General features: G+C 36.3%; 1 protein-coding gene across 2 annotated transcripts; it reads left to right on the forward strand.

Moving 5' to 3' along the window:
- The first annotated feature begins 225 nt into the window (after positions 1-225).
- On the forward strand, positions 226-13858 carry LGI1 (leucine rich glioma inactivated 1). Of its 2 annotated transcripts, none has more exons than XM_065407984.1 (8): positions 226-416; positions 754-825; positions 4172-4243; positions 4339-4410; positions 10336-10407; positions 12180-12349; positions 12792-12956; positions 13041-13858. In XM_065407984.1, exons 1-8 carry the CDS (start codon positions 226-228, stop codon positions 13856-13858), a joined length of 1632 nt encoding a protein of 543 aa, XP_065264056.1. The 2 variants fall into 2 exon arrangements, with proteins under 2 accessions (XP_065264056.1, XP_065264057.1); XM_065407985.1 differs by having other exon boundaries at positions 13804-13823.
- Positions 13859-19461: the final 5603 nt, after the last annotated feature.

Raw genomic sequence — 19461 nt, forward strand, 5'->3', positions numbered from 1 at the left:
GTCCCTTCTCTGAGCAGTACGTTGCCTGAGTGAGTAGAAACACAGAGATCAGCTGCAGGTTTCTATCTTCAATAACAGATTCAGAGGGAAAGGGAAAAGGGTTGGAAAAGGAGAGACAAATATTGACTTGGCCTTATAGAAAGACATCCAGCGACTGAATAAAGAAGCCCTGTTCATGTTTTGGGATATTCTTTCAACTGGCTGGAACCAGAGTGGATCAAAAGAATGGGAAATGCCAGCAGACCCTTTAGAAGAATTGCTTATTTCCTATGCCTTTTATGTATGCTTTTGCTGACTGAAGGGAAGAAATCAGTGAAGCCAAAATGTCCTGCCTGGTGTACTTGTACCAAAGATAATGCTTTATGTGAAAATGCCAGATCTATTCCAACCAGCGTTCCGCCTGATGTTATCTCACTGTAAGGGCTGTAAGCATTTGGTTATTTAATTTATTATTTAAAATGAACTATTATGTTTGGTGTTTTCAGCGCAGACTGAACGATGCTTGCAGTAGGGAATAAACCTTCCGCATTCACAATCATCAGATAAAATGTTAAAATGTGTGTTACATCTCCTTCTTCTATACGTGTACCTTTTTCTGCCTTTTTCTGTATTATGTGAAAACTGTAACAGATTTGTTTTTATTTTTAATTAATAGTAGCTATGTAAAGAAATTATATTGTGATTCACAGCTCAGTGTTGTAATGATGAATATTTGAGATCACATTAACACAATTTTTTCCCCCTTCTTTCCAGATCCTTTGTGAGATCTGCTTTTACTAAAATCCCAGAAGGGAGTTTTTTGCTCACACCGTCTCTGCAGCTTCTGTGAGAAATATTTATATCATATGATTATTTGTTATGAAACATATCTATCCATAAACAATATAGTAAGGGTCTGAATACTCATTTTATAAGAAATAGCAAGGGTGGATCCATTACACATCAAAATACACAAACAGTTAGACTTTGAAGTAAAGGTAATTTTGAAAGATGGCATATGTTTAATGGGGTGGGGGTGTTAAACTGTATGTACTTATTTGGTGGTTTGGGGTTTTATTAATTATTAATTATTATTATTATTTGCTGTCAGTGCTAGTTGGAATAGATTAAATTCTGAAGATTGCTTTCTGTGATGACAGATATGCTATCCTCTTATGTATTGTACTCTAATGGACGTTACTGAAGGGGTCTGAGCATTACCACAACTATGCCTGTTTCTTTTCTGCAATCTTAGGGCCTGATCCCCATTGATGAGATGTTCAGGATGTCTCAGGATCAGACCCTTAATTTCAATGGGATGAATCCTGAAGTCCTTACTCAGGCAAAACTACCATTAATTTCAGTAGAAGTGTAGACACTTCAATAGGAGTTTTGCCTAGGTAGGGACTGGATTTGGACCATCATTTGTTATTTTGCATTCTCTAAAGTAGTGAGATTGATGAAAACTGTAAATTCTTAAGCAGTCATTACAAAATCACACACTATGACAGTGTGTGCACTGAACAGAACACTGGAATATTGTTAGATGTTTAGATTCATTTGTGTGTAAAATTTTACAGATTCTCCAGAGAAATAGCTTTCTAGAAAACTGGAAGAGTGATTATATAATCACTAGCTGTACAAAGATATAGAAGATGTAAACCTAAACTGTTTGTACTGGGTTTGCTATCAGTTTGAGATGTATCCAAATTTGTTTCAGAAACCTGACAAGAGACTTTTTTCAGTCTGTTCAAAAATGAAATAGGACACCTGTGTATGACTGATTTCACATGTGCAGTAGATTTGCTACAAAGTGAATTTTTGATGTATTAGAGCACTAAGGCTGTTACATTAAACTGTTGGTGCTCGGGTAGCTTAAGCCATGACTCAAGCTGTGCTTTTCTACCTCAAGTGGAGCTCATAAGGAGGTGCAGGCACACTGTACAATTTTGGATACAGGGTAAATAGGTAAATGTAGTTACTATGGAAACCTGAATACTGTTCCATTGTGCATTATTCTCTACAAGATTTTCCAAAGTGGTCACAGATTGCAAAAGGGACAAAGCCCACATGACTTCTGAGCTGGGCCTTCCAACAGAGAGAAAATGAAGTAGCTGTATTTGTATTATGTTGCTTGTATGTCAGTAAAGTGAAAAGGACATCATAATCCTCCCTTTTGGCCTCCCTATGCCACCTATGCTTAGCAATCCTACGTCTAGCATGGGCCATAGAATAGGTTAAGTGGGGTAGACTGAGAGCTCCTTGGAACAGGGGCCGTCTTTTTGCACTGTGTTTGTACTGCACCTAGAACAAAGGGGTCCAGGTCTATGACTAGGTCCTATGGTAATAAATAAATAAATACCTCAGGCTGTATTTGCATGATATACCATTCACTTCACTAGCACATGTAACACATGTTGTTGCTAACAAAATGCTGCAACATAATCTCCAAACTTACAAAAGCAGTTTTTGTTCCATTGTGGGTTTTGACAAGTAGTACGCTAAAACAATACAAACTATCCACAGATTGCTCGCTTAAGAAACCAATTTGTGATTTAGAACAAAAAAGTCTCAACCCATTCCACAGTTGGGAGAAGAGGGATGAAAGAAAACTTAACTTCATATACACCCTGCTGCTCTGGTTGGGTTCGAGCAGCTTCTAAAACATAGAACATAGGCAATGCCAATAGACTAGAGGGCTCATAAACTATTTAAAGGGATACTATCCTATTCCTATATACTACAAAGGGGGCAGATAGTGATCAAATAAAAAGTACCCTGAGACAATTATGTTAATAGTAAATAAATAAATATGAATTGCAGGCAAGCTATGATGCAGATCTACCACGTGGGTCTGATGGCAAGATCTGATCTCAAGCTTTTGAAACATACATGTGAGGAAATCTTTCCTATTAAAACCATTCCTATAAATCTATGTCAAACTCTTTAACTGGAGAAAGTATAACCTATAGTAGCAGAGCTAGAAAATAATTTAACTTGAAATTATTTTTTAATGCAGGATTCCAAAGAAGAAATTAACTCATTAAGTTAAATATATTAATTCATGCTTTGTAATGTTGAATCTTTGAGTGCCTTTGGATATTACACTATAAGTCCATGTTACCTTGAAGTCCAGCTGATTGTAATTCCATTGAAGAAATGTTCATCTTCGTTGACAATCCTCTGGCATATTAGGGGTGTGGCAATCCAAAACTGATTTAAAATCACCAAATGCAAACTTGTCTATTAATTATAAATAGGACAGAACACTAATCAATTTTATGAAAGATTAAAAGATTTTTATAGGAAAAATTAAATGTAGTGGCAGTATATGATAGACAAAGAGAAAAATATATACTTATATAATATAATGTATATATAATGAAACCTGCACTATGAACCACCTCCAGTAGGCAAAATCCATTTTAAAATACGGTTCTACTCTGAACACTAAGTTAAAATGGCTTTAAGGGATCCATGCTTATTATATCTCAAATATGCTCATTTCACAAGTTAAAGATTTTTCCTAACTGCCAGCTCTGCAAACTCATCCTGGAATCTGAATGTCAAGCTAGGGTCTTCTCCCACATCACCATCAGAAATAAAGGTTCTGCAGGGCAATTCAGGCCCTTTAAGTTACCTGTGCACCTCATTGTCTTCTGGGTATGTCTTTAGTAATACTTGTGCAGTCCCATTAGTTTCATGGAGCTTGCATAGGTAGCTGATTGGCCTGATAAGCACGTGCTTAAGTCCTACTGTACTCAATGGAGTTACATCAGTTCACCTCAGCTGAGGATCTAGTCCTCAGTCTAGAAAGCAAAGCAGTTTTGCTGCTCCCTAGGGTCAGTGTTTCTCAACCTATTTACCATTGTGGGCTGCATATGCAGCTCTCTATGTGTTATGTGGGCCACATCCACACAGTACATATATTATCTGTATGGCCCTAAGGATATCACATGGGCCACAGCTGTGTATTGATTATGCTGCTAGCAACCCGTGGGACACAGGTTGAGAACGATTGCACTATACTATGCCATATATGGGCAGTGCACTTTAGCCATATTATCTTGCAACCCTTACACAGACAAAACCTTCAATGTGGTCACTGAGAGTTTGGTCTGCATGGGGACTTCTAGATCATGCTCTAAAAAGTATAAAAATCTAACCGTTTATTTTGTATTTCCTTATGCAGGTTATTTACATCAAACTCTTTTGATGTTATTAGCGATGATGCTTTCATGGGCCTTCCTCATCTAGAATATTTGTGAGTGGACAAAATGTTTCTAGAATTATGGACTAGGTGGGATTTCCAAGTTACAGGCACTGCTTTAACCAAAATGAATTTGTGACCCATTACAGGTTCATAGAGAACAACAGCATTAAGTCAATTTCAAGAAATACTTTTCGAGGACTGAAATCTTTAATTCACCTGTAAGTAAAATGTTTTCATGTATTACTTAGTAATGTGTATTTAATTTAGTAACTGAACCACTGTGTGGTTTAATTTAGCATTTGATATTATATAATCATTGACGTTTGTTACTTAAACAATGTCAATATTCATATTATGTAGACCAGAAATGGCAAAAAAAAACAAAAACTCCTCAGCCAGGCCATGTCTATCCCGCCCTGTGCAGGAAGAATGATGCAAAAACTGTCCATTTGGCTGCTTCCCCTTCTCTCCCACACCCTAATCAGAGGAGCAAGAACAGGATTATGATCTTGCTGTTCAAGAATAGTTTTAGAAAGACAATCAGCTAAACTAAGAAAAGCTCCAATTTCAAGTTAAATCAAGAAACAAAAATACAGAAGTAGAAACTGAAAGCATGTGAGCCCAGGACAGTATACTAACACCTGTAACATTTAACTGCAAATTTATGTACAGTATTTACAGGGTCTGATTTATCAAAGCTAAGCTACTGTCATGTTTAGTCAAAAGGTGTGTGGCATTTTCAGCCAGTTTTTACAAACTATATGTATTCATATCAAATTAATTGTTTATAAAAAATTGAATGAACTTCCTTTCAAAATATAGCAGCTACCTTTACTATATATAAAAATATACCAAAATATTGTAAGAAAATGAGGCTTTGTTATGGAGATTTTGCTGTCTATAAAGTCTAAATAACATTAATTGTCTAAAATGTGTGGGGTGTGCCTAACATATGTCTGAATACCCTACTCTGATCATTTGCATTCACAGGCATATATCTTGGTGTATTTGTCATATGAGGGGGAGTGTATTCTGACCTTTTGTCCTCAATATAATAGCCTCTAAGAGGTGTACAGGGTCGTTTGGCTTTTTGTTTCATATATGGTCAGATGCAGGGGAAAGCACAATTTCACCTACATATGGTGAATGCACAAATGTAATTAATTACATTTCACCCAATTCTGCATCATATAACAAATGCATCATAGGATACTACAGACCAGGTCCTTATCTGGTGTAAACTGAGTTCACTGTGACTATTGTGTAAAGTTATTCGCATGCATAAACATTTTTAGGACTGGGACAATAGAGAGAGAGAGAAACATAAGATGTGTGGTATATACATAAAAATATGTCTACAGGTATAATTATGGCATAGTTAAAAAAATACAGGATGGGATAAGGTTGTTGATAACCTGAAGGGCCTGTAAACTGAAAACATTTAGGAACATGAATAGCTTTACATGCACAAATTATTTTATTTATTAAATTATTAAATTATTTATTTTATTAATTTATTTATTATGTGGCTGCTGCTATCAGTGTGCAAGGTGTTTTTCCAGCACAGAGGAAGATACTGTCCCTATTCTGCAAAGCATACAATTTAAAAACAACATCATGTCTTAACTGTTGTGCTGGCTTGTAGGGACCCCTCAGTAGTTTTCTAAGGGAAAGCGTATGTAGGAGATGAGACAGTATTCTGAGCAGCTATTGTTGTCTGCATGTGGTTGCACACATAATCTTGAGAAATGGGTTTATATATCATGCAGTTTCTTCACATGCAGAGCTAATCTTCAATACGTGAGTTGTTGTATTAATCTAGATGGAATATATGGGCTAAAGGTGTTAACATAACCCAGTCATTGTCAAACATTAAACAGTGTTAAACAAGATTCAGGGTTTGGTATACAGAGACCTCAGCCTGCTTAAAGCCATGGCAAGCGCATCATTAAAAATCCTTTAAACCTTGTATTAAAGATAAAGAAAAGAAGGAAAACCAGGTAAAGCATTTGAAATGTAAATATTAAATAAGGTTTCCATTTTGACATTTTTTGTTCCCTTTACTGGAGAGAGTTTTTAGAAGGAAAACCCCCCTTGTCTGATAGTCTCTTAATTGAGATGGGTTAGAGCTGTTGTTGTTTCTATTGTTAAAATCTGATCCTATTTTATCCCAGGGTGTTTGGGATTCAGCTGAAGCTGGTAGAAGTGGCAATGTCATCAGGGTACTTTTTTTTGGCCCCCTCTGATCAGGGTATCTCTCAGGATTAGGTTGAAGAAGGTCTGGGGACCCAGGAGATGGTAGGGGTGCCAGCCATGATGGTGAAGCCCGCTCCAGAAGCCAATTTTTCTCCAAGAAGTCTCATTCTTTAAGGACCCACAAAGGGAATTGTGGGTGGATTAGCCTGTCTTCCCTTATGATAGTTAATTCATGTAGAACAGCCTCTGCAGAACTAAAACTGCTAGAAACATCTAAAGGGGTTTCACCTGAGAGAAAGGATTCATATTTCCCTGGGCTTCTGCAGCAATAAAATAAGTTTTATTACTAACTTTGCTCTTTTGAGGGGTCTTTTTGGAAAACATTTTAACTTACAAGCATTTACTGACTTCAAAAAAAACAAACAGGATACAACCATGGTCAAAATCAAAATGCAAAATTAAAAATCATGGATCATGAGAGGAAAAGGAAAAAAATAAAAGTTGAAACACAATTAAAACAAGGCACTTGGATAAAGTGTTTGAAACAAAATCAAAATAAAATCCTGAAACATTAATGAGAGTGAAACAGATGCAGTTTCTCATGCTTTGTGCTCCTAATCTTTTTAATGACCTTTTACTTCCCAAACCCAATTATGAAAACATTCAGTTGCTTGCCAAGCAATCCAATTGCCACATTTGTATAACCCTTTGAGAATTGAGTCACAGCACCAATAAATGTCGTATTGATCTCAAGGGCCAAAAGAGTTAAAAGATGTTATAAACTCTTTCACTGCCCAACACTGAAACAGTGCTACAAGGGTTTGGGGAGTGGGAAGGGGTTTCTACAGAGACCCTGGTTTACTTAGTTTCTCTGGCAAACACTCAAAGGCACTCATTCTAAAGCGGGAAATGTATTGATTAAAACACAAGAAAGAACAAGAAACATTTATACTAAAATGAAATTGAGTAATTATGCAAAACAATCAAAAGCTATTAAAGTTTTTCTTCTTTTGGAGGTAAAATATCAGTCTCTTATACCAGCAACCTTTCTGTGATGAAAAGGAAAGGGTTAATTTTACTCTGAGTCCTGATGTGTGAAAGGTATTTACTTCCGTGGAGAAGAGGCAGGATAGAAAGGGTGGGGGAAATATAGCTTTTGTTGATGTCCTTGGAACCAGTGTTCTGTTACGAATGGATGCCTTAGACTCGTGTGTCGTCCACAGCAACTGTTGCTGTGGTCCCAGGCTCACATTCTGGTCAAGGACATCATCTGGGTTGGCGCTTTTTTCCTTAGACAGGGCAGGGCTGGATAAACCATCATCTCACTGTGCTGATGCGTGCACTATAGTTGATTTCAGGATCCAATGAATAGGTGAGAGAGAGCTTAAACAAGAGCAACACCTGATGACCTTCCTCTCAGAAAGAAAATCCTTCGGTCAGGTCTGCTCCTTCTGTCTTGGGGTCAGGGAAGATGAGATGAGACACGTTGAGTCAAGTCAAGATGAGATTTTTCTAAGTATTTTAAAGACACTCCCCTCCCCAAAAGGGGATGGAATGTGGGTGACATAGTTTATCCCCTCATTATTTTGTCCACCAATTGGGGCTAATATTTGACACACCAATTTTGGTTCATTAATTTCCAGACCTGCATTTTCTTGTTTGGACTCATTCAGTCTTTCTGTCTGATTTTCTTGCACCAGTTTATAACACTCTTTATTGAAAATAACTTGACTTACTTTTCATGGATAATTCCCAAATAGGCAAAAAGTTATAGGCCCAATTGTCACAACAGAGTTTTGCAGGCAAAATAACTACAGGAGCAGGCCCATAAACTACTGAATGTGACCACTTTAATCCTTGTTTGTACAATCCTTGTCCTTTCCTAGAATGTGTCTATATACACATACTGAGCATAACAAGTAGATTCTCTGAGGCACACTCCACTTGAGGAAGAGCAGAATACTATTGTCATGCAAAATACATCAAAGAGATTCATGGTAATTATGCATACTGATGAGTTCTATGAAGTGATGGCAGAATATGACCTTTGTTCTGTATACTCCGCCCATTTCCTTTTCACAAGTGAATTTCTGCAATACAGTAAAATTACCCAAACATCTGTATTTTTCATTTATGCAAATAACTAATAATTGGACTGTGTCCTCACTGTAGCATAGTCGCATCTAGTATACCTATTCAAGACAATTCATTTTGCAGAGTGGAATATTTTTTAAAAGCATAGGAGTGGTATAATTGCACTTCTGACTCATTTAATGCCATAACCCTAAATTGCAGAATATTTTAGTGTAGAAAATTAGTTCCATGAACAAGATGTAATTTTGATGGCATTTTTGAAGTTTTTCAGAAAAGCAAAATGTCATTCTGAGATTTAAAATATGGGCCTTCAAACATAATTACACACGACTGAACATTTACTTCCTCATTAGCATCCATCTTTTCCAACTAAGTGTTTTCTGCACAGGTACTACTAAGAGCACCATCTAGAGGTTACATAATAAAATCTTATGGCATGTTTTCTAATAATGGAAGATATAAAGTGCCAACCTTTCATCCAAGAATCTGCGCAATGTATAAATCTAGATTTTTTTTCTGTTAATCTGATTCCCATTAAAATGATGAACTTTTGGTAGCTCTGTATCCATTATGGTGCTCTGCCTGGTATAATCCAGTGATCAAAGATTACATAAGGCTGTGATCCTGCATGTTCATATATGTGCTTAACTTTACACGTGTGAGTAGTTCCATTGACTAATATCAAATTACTCAAATGCATAAAGTTAAGCAAATGCATAAATGTCTGGCAAATTTGAGTTTATAAATTAGTTGCAATAAACCAGTTATGGTCTAAATGTAAATGGTTCCACAGAGGGCATATTACTCTCACACAAAAACATTAACCTTTAAGCTTTAACCTTAAACATGTGGTTATGTGCTTTGCTCCATCAGAGCTATTGTATCTAAATGCCTCCTTGCCAGATGTGTACAGTTTACAAGTAAAAATAGTTTTTATTTCTAATGCCCAGTGCCACAAATTCCAACTGGAATCTGAAAATCATGCTAGCTTCTTTCCTTTTCATGCATCCTCACCAGTGACAAAGGTTTTGCTGACCAAATTAAGCAATGACTCACAAAGACACCACCACATTCTCTTCTAGTTATGCCCTCAGTGACACTTGTGAAAACCTTGCATCATCCATGGGCTTACACGGGTGTACCTGATGGAAACAATGAATTAACTATTTTAAAGGTATGTTCACATCTTCTATCCAATTTTACCAGTTGAAACTGTTGGGTACTCTCTTAGTTTAAGATAGTTTTCTTGACAATCAAAGGCCATAGTATTGTTATTATTTGCTGGTAAGATAATTTTTTATCCCTTACTAACCCAAGCAAGAAAACTTTTAGGCTTAACTCAATATTGACCTCCAATTTCTGTTTTATAAACTTATTGACTCCCAAAAATGTTAGTTACTGGATGTTTTCAGAAACCATGAGCCAATGAGAGCTATTTACAGTATCATGGATTCAGTGTTTAAGATAGATTGTAGTTTCTAGAAAGTGGACATGGAGGCAGGACATTGCAATATTATAACAACATACTGGCTATCCAGAAGGGAAGACATTTGTGTGTCCAGTCATGGCTAATCATTTTTAAATAATGGTGTTGGCAAAATACCAGAGATGATCACATTTTCTACCACCCTGAGTGAAGTACTGTAAATGCTACAAGAATGTTGAAAAGCAAGAGAGCAATAGGAAGTGTGAATATATCTTAGCAGAAGAAAAAGTCACAAGGTAAATGAGATATTCTTTAAAGTAATCTTGTATATCTAAGGATTGAAGTACATTATTGTTTTTACCATAAAAAACAATATTGCATTTGTAGAAATGTATTATCTGATGAGTTGACATATCTTCTTTTACAGGAGCCTTGCAAACAATAATCTCCAAACACTTCCAAAAGACATATTCAAAGGGCTGGATTCTTTAACAAATGTGTAAGAAATCAGCAATTTCTTATTTTCAGACACTATGGTTAGAAAAAACAGGCCATTGCCTATTGGTGATAACTGCAAGATATTGTAAAGTACTTGATTTGGAATTTTGGGTATATTAATTTTCACCTCTCTTTTAACTTCTTTAATGATGTAAAATATACAAGATAGATCTAGTAACAGGACACTCCCATGACCCAGTGGACATTCAGGCCAGTAGACAGTGGGAGAATCCTATCACATTGGTGGGTGAAGGTGGTAGATGCAAGGGTGGATTTGATTTATGTTTATTGCTGTCAATAATTGTATAGTGTATAATATTTCCCAGATAATATTTTATATATAGATAAAATAAAATAAGAATTCTGTATGGTCATAATCCCAATAATATGATACTTATATATGGCCATTGAAATAAGAAAAAGACACATCCTTCGTAATGCAAAGAGGACATGATATGAAAGCAGGGAGAATACTTGATGAGAATGAGAACATTTCAGGTTTCCAATATAATCTAACAGGAGGCTATGTTTAAATGCAATGATCATTTAAAAATCTCAGTACAAGTACTTTACACCTGGCTAACTCAAATTGCAACCAAAACAAAATGTAAACTAGTTTTAAATTTTAAATTTGTAAACCAAAGTATCTTAAACATTTATAAAAGTACAAGATATATTTTTGAAATATATGTTTGGACCAGATCTTGCAGTCATTCCACTGGAAGAGTCCCATTAGAGACAATGTGCAAAATTCTGGCTCCCCAAGTACACTCACACAGAAGTTAGACTCAATAGATACCTAATGTTCCCTGCACCAGTAAGTCCTGGAGCTGGCCCAATGGCACTCCACGGCTATGTAGGGCATAGATAGCCAAGTGATCATGCTGCTTCCCTCACCCCTGCATGCCTTCTAGAATCTGACAACAGGCACCATGGGGTTTTGCACTGCTTCTGTTAGCAGCAGTTCTGCAATACCTCAATATAGTTCTTCATCCACATTCTCCAGTACTCCCTGAGGCCTTCTTCTGGAGTCTGCCAAGTGTATGTAGAATGCCTTCGAACACCGCCAGCCAGCCACTATAGTTCCCCATATACCCAGTGCTCTTCACAGGGCACCCAGTCCTGCAAGGCATTTGACACCTCCTACATAATGTGAGTTGAGGGTCTCAGCATCTTGTAAGAGGCACTCAGTATCTTCCAAAGGCCATAGTTTAATGCAAAAGGGAGTTCAGGTTATATCCCTTATGACCCTAAATGAGCGTGTTTAAATGAGGAAGAAGAGAAGAAAAAGGGGTAAAGCTGAGGAACTGTCCACTGACCACTAAATTAATCTATCATGTCACAGTAATTGTCACCGTGTCATCTATAATGTTCTTGTTCAGAAATGCTAAACAATGAGAAACAAAAAAAAACCAAGATTTGGGCCAAAAAATTGGACAGGAATTTAAGTACCTGTAAATTTATGGTTATCAGTAAAATACGGAAGAGCAGATATTTCCACTGATTCCCAACCTAAGTTTGTCTTGATTTCCTTAGTATAATTGAAACTATTTAAGTTTTTGCAAGTAGTTTTAACAAACTGTTGTGTTGGTTTTGGTTGGTTGGGTTTTTTTAATTGGTTCAGGACAAATTAATTCAGGAAAGTCCAGCATTCTCAGAAGAGAAAGCAAGGAAATAGTCATTTTATAAAAGTCCTTGTTATTTTAGTCCTGTGATGTTGTGGAAAACAACAGCTAATTCATCATTTTCAGTGTGTGGTTTATGTTTATACAGGGATCTTAGAGGGAACACATTTAATTGTGACTGCAAACTGAAATGGTTAGTGGAATGGCTGGGCAGCACCAATGCAACAGTTGAAGACATTTTTTGCGAAAGTCCACCAGAATATAAGAAGCGTAAAATCAATAGCCTCTCTCCAAAGGAATTTGATTGTATTATTACAGGTAATGTGTTCCAAATTATTTCACCTGATTACTTTAAAATCAAGGCTATATTTTCTAATTAAGGGTCCAATTCTGCAAGCGGTCTGCCTATGGACCTCTCACTGAGTCAACAGGAATTCCTTGCAGATTCAGACCTGATAAAGGAACCATTTTGTGCATCTATTACTACAGTCTTTACTCAGACTTTAATGGGAGATTTGCCTGTGTAATAATTGCAAAATCTGGACTATAACTGTAACAGGTAACCTTCTTTTTCAGTTCAGAAAGAATAAGCAGACTTTAAAATTCTGTCTTATTAGCAGGAAAACTAGACTACTTATTAAATGTATTCTTTAAAAATAAATCAGTATCAATTAACATGACATTATTTTAATATGGTGAAAAAATACATGTGGAAAGAAATGCTACCTTTAATTATCAAATGTTATGTGCGCTTTTGCAGAATTTGCTGTTTATGAATCCCTGCCATATCAGTCTCTGTCAGTAGATACTTTCTCCTACATGAATGATGAGCATGTGGTTATTGCCCAACCTTTTACTGGAAAATGCATCTTTCTTGAATGGGACCATGTAGAAGGGTCTTTCAGGAATTATGACAACATTACAGGTATGAATAACGCATGCCAAATAACATTACATTATCTGATCTAAAAGGTAGTGCTAACATTGTCCTTTATCTTTATTTTTGTAGGTACTTCAACTGTTGTGTGTAAGCCCATAATTATTGAGACTCAGCTGTATGTCATTGTTGCCCAGCTCTTTGGAGGCTCCCATATTTATAAAAGAGATATTTTTGCTAATAAGTTTATAAAAATTCAAGATATTGAAATTCTTAAAATCCGAAAACCCAATGACATCGAAACTTTCAGGATTGCAGAAGACTGGTATTTTGTTGTTGCAGACAGTTCAAAAGCTGGCTTTACCACGGTTTACAAATGGAATGGAAATGGATTTTACTCCCATCAGTCTCTGCACGCGTGGTACAGAGATACTGATGTGGAGTATCTTGAAATAGCCGGCAAACCTCATTTAATTCTGTCTAGTAGTTCCCAAAGACCTGTAATATACCAATGGAACAAAGGAACAACTGAATTTGTTAAGCGTCTCGAGATCCAAGATATGGAGGATGTGTATGCAGTGAAACACTTCAGAGTGAAAGAGGATGTGTACATTTGTTTAACAAGATTTATTGGTGATTCCAAAGTAATGAAATGGGGAGGTTCAGCATTTCTGGATTTACAAAGAATGCCATCCCGAGGGTCAATGGTATTCCAGCCTCTTCAGATAAACAATTATCAATATGCCATTCTTGGAAGTGATTATTCTTTTACTCAAGTCTATTATTGGGATACTGAAAAGGCAAAATTTGTGAAGTTTCAAGAATTAAACATACAGGCACCAAGATCTTTCACACATGTTTCCATTGATAAACGCGATTTTCTCTTTGCTTCAAGTTTTAAGGGAACTACATTAATTTATAAACATGTCATAGTTGACTTAAGTGCATGACACTCATAATTCTGAGATTACATCAGACTTTCTACCATAAGTGGACAAAATGAACTAAATGCATGATGACTCTTATCCTACTTCCAGATGAATGCCTTTAAAAGTTGAGATTGCTAGAACCAAGTATTACTAGTATCTTCATCTTTAATTGTCAAGTCTAGTGGTGTTGGAAGTTGCATTTTTTAACAAAAAGAAATTAAATTGTTAACTGTTCTTTGCATCCACAATATGTAAATATGCGTGCAACTGCATCTGTTGCTAAAAGTATTAAGATGTACTTTTCCATTTATTTATTCACCTGTTTGACAACTGCCAAATAAAATGTTTACATTTTCTGTCTTTCACATTCCAAATATGATTATTTACAGGTGATAATTTTTATTTGTGTATATATTATACACATATATAATAAACAACAAGGTGTGTTGTACATGGCAGTGTTTTTCTTAGGTGTTTCTTTTAATATTATAAGCCACAACAATAAAGCACAAGTGGTTTATACATGTAAACACAACCACATGATAAAGATACAGCATTACACTGCAACCCTATAACTGGTCCTATGCAGACAGACCCTGGCATTCATGTGGAGCTCCACTTGCTTAAATGGGACTCACACTGACATAAGTATGGATCTAATTTCAGGATGGGGCTTTATATTGTGTACAGTTGGGAATTCTTGATTTTTGAATAATATATGGAGTAATCAAAAGAATAAGTCTTGTTGTCAAGGCTTATCTGCTCCTCCTGCTGGAGCAGCACAAAACAGGTCGTGTCAGACGTGACAACATTGTTTTGTACAGTAAAAGAAAGCTAGGAGCACATCTTCTTTTTCAGTTAACATCTTTTCTATAGCTGAAGTTCAACACATCATTTGCATGGATTCCTTTGTAATTTTATCACTGTCAAGTCTTTTTAGTGTGTTTGCAATTATTTAATCTTCAGCAAGTTTCTCCAGTCCTCTGAATATGGTTAACTGAAGACATTTTTCTGATATCCTGCACTAAAGTTCAGGAAAAGATATTGTCTAGAATCGGGGAGTTTTAAATATAACAGGACAAACTCAAAGCGTGTGTAAGCAGGTGCAATTCCACCTAAGTTACCAATCTGTTCTTAAATTACACCAGCTCTGAATTTGACCTCAAAATCTATTAAAAGATCAGAGATAATGTAATCTTTTGTGTAAATATATCATGTGTCAAATCTGTTTGACACTAATGTCCAGATCCTATTGTTGAAGAGCATTGGAACAACTCAGGAAAGGAATACAAAAATCGTTTTAAGTCACATTAGTGGTCCCCGAATGTTAGGCCAAACTATACCAAGCCAGTTCCTCTTGGGCCATTCCCACAGCAAAGGAGCCATTCTGGCAACTCGAGATCACTGGAGCATAAAGGTGCACCAATCACACCCCTTTTCCCCCCAGCTACACCCATTACAGTGGTCTTATTCCATCTAAGGATCCCACCAAACTGAAGAGATCCTCCAGGAACCATATCTGCAAGTTTTAGGGCAGTTTTGCATTGGAAAAGCTGTACAAAACTGCCCTAACAATTTCTGGGCTCTGGCCTTATATATTCCTACCTTAGATGTAAATACTTAATTTTCATTGGTATTAATCCCATGCAACCCTATTGACTTTGGGTTTTATGAATGGATAATCAGCTGAACATGAGCGCCCCGTATGATGCTGTAGCCAAAAAAGCTAAAGTGATCCTGGGATGCATAAGCTGGGGAATCTCGAGTAGGAGCGGAGAGGCTATTTTACCTCTGTATTTGGCACAGGTACGACCGCTGCTGGAATACTGTGCACAGTTCTGATGCACACAATTCAAGAAAGATGTTGTTAAATTGGAGAGGGTTCAGGGAAGAGCCACAAGAATGATTAAAGGATTAGAAAACATGCCTTGTAGTGATAGACTTAAGGAGCTCAATCTATTTAGCTTAAAAAAAGAGAAGATTAAGGGGTGACTTGATTTCAGTCTAGAAGTATCTACATGGGGGACAAATATTTAATAATGGACTCTTCAGGTCTAGCAGAGAAAGGTATAACATGATCCAATGCAGAAGTTGAAACTAGACAAATTCAGACTGGAAATAAGACATACATTTTTATTGGGAAGAGTAACCACTGGAACAATTTACAAAAGGTCATAGTGGATTCTCTATCACTGACCATTCTTAAATTAAGATTGGATGATTTTCTAAAATATATTCCCCAGGAATTATTTTGGGGAATTTCTATGGCCTGTGTTATACAGAAAGTCAGACTAGATGATAACAATGGTCCCTTCTAGCCTTAGAATCTATGAATGTAACTGAGGGGAGAAGTTGACCCAGTACATTTAATCCCTTATGTATAAACTTAAATATCAATGCTTTTATATTCTTGTTTTCAGGCTCAGACATGCAAAATTTATTTCCTGATTTCTCAAGTGTTGTTTGATACCTTGCAATAATGTGCCCATCATTAAGAATGTCTAACATTTTAAAACGTGCTTTCCTGTAATGCTTTCCATGGAATATTCCTGGCATCAAACTGATTCCTGAAAAATGCCAAAGTATTGATATTTTGTTATGTGGAAAGTTTCTCCAAAGAATGATACTGAAATAATTACTTTAACATATTAGTTTTTCCCCGTTTCATGGACTGCAAAAGGAACAATCTTAGTTCAAGTAGCGCCACTTCCAAAGACCTGGCCAAGATTCACCTTGCACACAACTGAGTGAGGGATATTTTGATTTAGCCTTTATGGAAAAAATTGAATTCTAAGAATGACATTACTAATACTTGACTAGTGCTGACAGGTCAACAACAGTGTCAATTCTAGAAACATTGAGCCAAATTAATCTCTGTCACGACTCCATTGACTTCAGTGGAATTACACCAGTTGCAGATTTAGCCAGTGTATTTTAAGAAGTGCTATTTTATGGAGTGACTTAAAATGAATATATTTCAGGAAGTATAGGTATTAGTTTAGATATCCACAGGGAGTCATGTGGCCTTGTATTTTAATTCCCATATTTAAAATATGGGAGCGTATACATTTATGTACTGAATTTGTAACATTTACAATAGGAAGACTCTGACTGGCAAACATGAATTTCATGATATGAGTGTCTTATTTAAATCACACAAACTAATCCTGAAAGTTGCTCTGCATGGGTGGTCCATTGTGCACACACAGAGAGCCCAAAGGAGCAAGGGTTCACTCACACAGAGCAGCTTGCAGGATTAAAGCCTTAGTCACATTCTCTTTCTTTACACCACTAGGAGGATTGACAAATATAGTTGAAAAGCAGCAAAGAGTCCTGTGGCACCTTATAGACTAACAGACGTATTGGAGCATGAGCTTTCGTGGGTGAATACCCACTTCGTCAGATGCATGTAGTGGAAATTTCCAGAGGCAGGGATAAATATGCAAGCAAGAGTGAGTCAGGCTAGAGATAACGAGGTTAGTTCAATCAGGGAGGATGAGACCCTCTTCTAGCAGTTGAGGTGTGAACACCAAGGGAGGAGAAACTGCTTCTGTAGTTGGCTAGCCATTCAGAGTCTTTGTTTAATCCTGAGCTGATGGTGTCAAATTGATAGTTGAAAAGCAATCTTTAAGAATCAAGAAATACATTCATTTTGAAGAGTAGGTTCTCTGTTATCTTCTACACTTAAACTAAAATTGTTTGATTTTAAAAGTCAGAAAAATATTCTAACTATGTTACTTTAACAAGTTATGATATATTCTACTGAATGTGGTGGTAGCTGAATTCAAGTAGAAATGGACATCTATACATCTGCTACTCAGTTTTATTGGCAGATAATGTAACGTTATCCACTCAGACATTGTGATCAGTCTGCATTTCAGGGAATTAAATGGCAAAGCCAGCCAGCTACATTCTCAGTGCTGTAGTGATGTAACTGTATTCTCAAGTTAGCACTTCCTGGAAAAATATGAAGGGCCTCTGGGAATTTACTGTTTCCCCTGTGTTTAGAGGAATTAGAGTTTGCAAGGGTACCAACGACACACCTAAATTGCAGTACACAGTAATTAGAAAACTAGAGGTATAGCCTAAAATGGTATTGGGTACCAATCTAACATGCTGTGTAGTTGTGTTACTGATCTGATAGTCCCTTTAAAAAAAATATGTTACCTTTAATCAGGAACTGGTGATCTGGGAGATTTTAGATGATATCTGAGAGTTTCTAGAAGTTAAGACTCAAGCCTAAATCTGTTCTCTTAGGAAAAGCATTTTCTCTAACTAATCTGTGTCAAACTGGATTTCACAGGCCCTCTATTTGGTTTGCTACTGTACAGAGACAGCATTTCATTGCACCACATACAGAATGGGGTACTTTTAGACCAGAACTCAGGACAGTTGAGCAATCCTTAAAGTGCAGCGGAGTAGAGTTTCAGTAGGCAGCTTTCCATGATGTATATTCCCAACTTCAAGAGACAGGGCACTTTAACTGTCTTTATGAACCCTTGCATGGAATTCCCATTGTGGTCAGTGGGAGTTCTGTGCAGAGTATGCAGCTGTGTTTACACTATTTCCCTGAGACTTGCTTAAAAAAAAATGTACTTGCTGCTTCTTCCAACATAAGGTGTTATTTCAGGCTGCCTGGTGTGGTCTATGGTTTAATTGAGCTCCCTAACAGAAATGGCTGACAGACAGTAGGCAAGTACCAAATGTACTTCAGAAGATAAGGAATACTGAAGGTTATTAATGGATGCACCTAGAGATCAATTTTCTTACATAACTGTTGATTATTGATACCGCTGATGTCATTTTCATGTCTAAGACATACAACAACTACTGATGGAATTTTATTGTATACCTACAACTCTTAGTTATCTTTAAATTTTAAAATGATGTACAGTTATAAAGGAATACACAAATAACCTCCCTTGTGTTGGGAGATGTTACACACACAAAATACTTTCAAAATATCTGATTTACATCATGTAAATCTTTATCTTTAGGTGATGTAAACTTGTGAGTTTAATGACTTGCACGGGAAATAAGATACAATGTAGTACCCTCTCATTCTAGTAATTTTCAGCTAGAAGATATTCCACTATGCACCATTCCTATAGAAATTCACTGATGAAAGTCTTCTTCCTCTAAGAAAATTAAATGTAAAAATGGAAACAAGAAAGAGACTGTATTTGCGTGTCACTTCTATCTGTATTCTATTACCTATTAATAATAATTTTCTTTATTTCTCTTTTTTCTTACCTTTTTCTTTGAATGGTTGATAACTACCATAAATCCAAGAATATTTGGGGATGGAAAATAATTATCACAGTTAATGTGTAATATGCTTTGATGTGTTCCTATTAGAAGCTAAATGTTTAAGTGTGTATTTATGTCCATTACAATTTATTGTATTAGTATTTAATGGAAAATAAAGACTATTTAAACCACATAAATAACAAAAGTCCTTGGACCGTTTTGGACATTACTGAGAACAGCATCATGAACAATGAGAAATGTCCATTTGTATCTAGAATTCTAAAGCCAACACCTGATAGAAAATTAGTCCATTGCTGAAAGTCAAGAATACTTTTATTCCTCCATTTCAAGGAAAAGCTTTCTTTAGTAGTAAC

The sequence above is a fragment of the Emys orbicularis genome, chromosome 7 (assembly GCF_028017835.1).
Source record: "Emys orbicularis isolate rEmyOrb1 chromosome 7, rEmyOrb1.hap1, whole genome shotgun sequence".
Taxonomy (NCBI): domain Eukaryota; kingdom Metazoa; phylum Chordata; order Testudines; family Emydidae; genus Emys; species Emys orbicularis.

Bases quoted from the DNA above. Each gene is read 5' to 3' on its own strand.
- LGI1 (XM_065407984.1), top strand. From the start codon at position 226: ATGGGAAATGCCAGCAGACCCTTTAGAAGAATTGCTTATTTCCTATGC. The intron at 826-4,171 runs GTGAGAAATATT...TTCCTTATGCAG, and splicing joins ACACCGTCTCTGCAGCTTCT to GTTATTTACATCAAACTCTT. The intron at 12,350-12,791 runs GTAATGTGTTCC...GCGCTTTTGCAG, and splicing joins ATTTGATTGTATTATTACAG to AATTTGCTGTTTATGAATCC.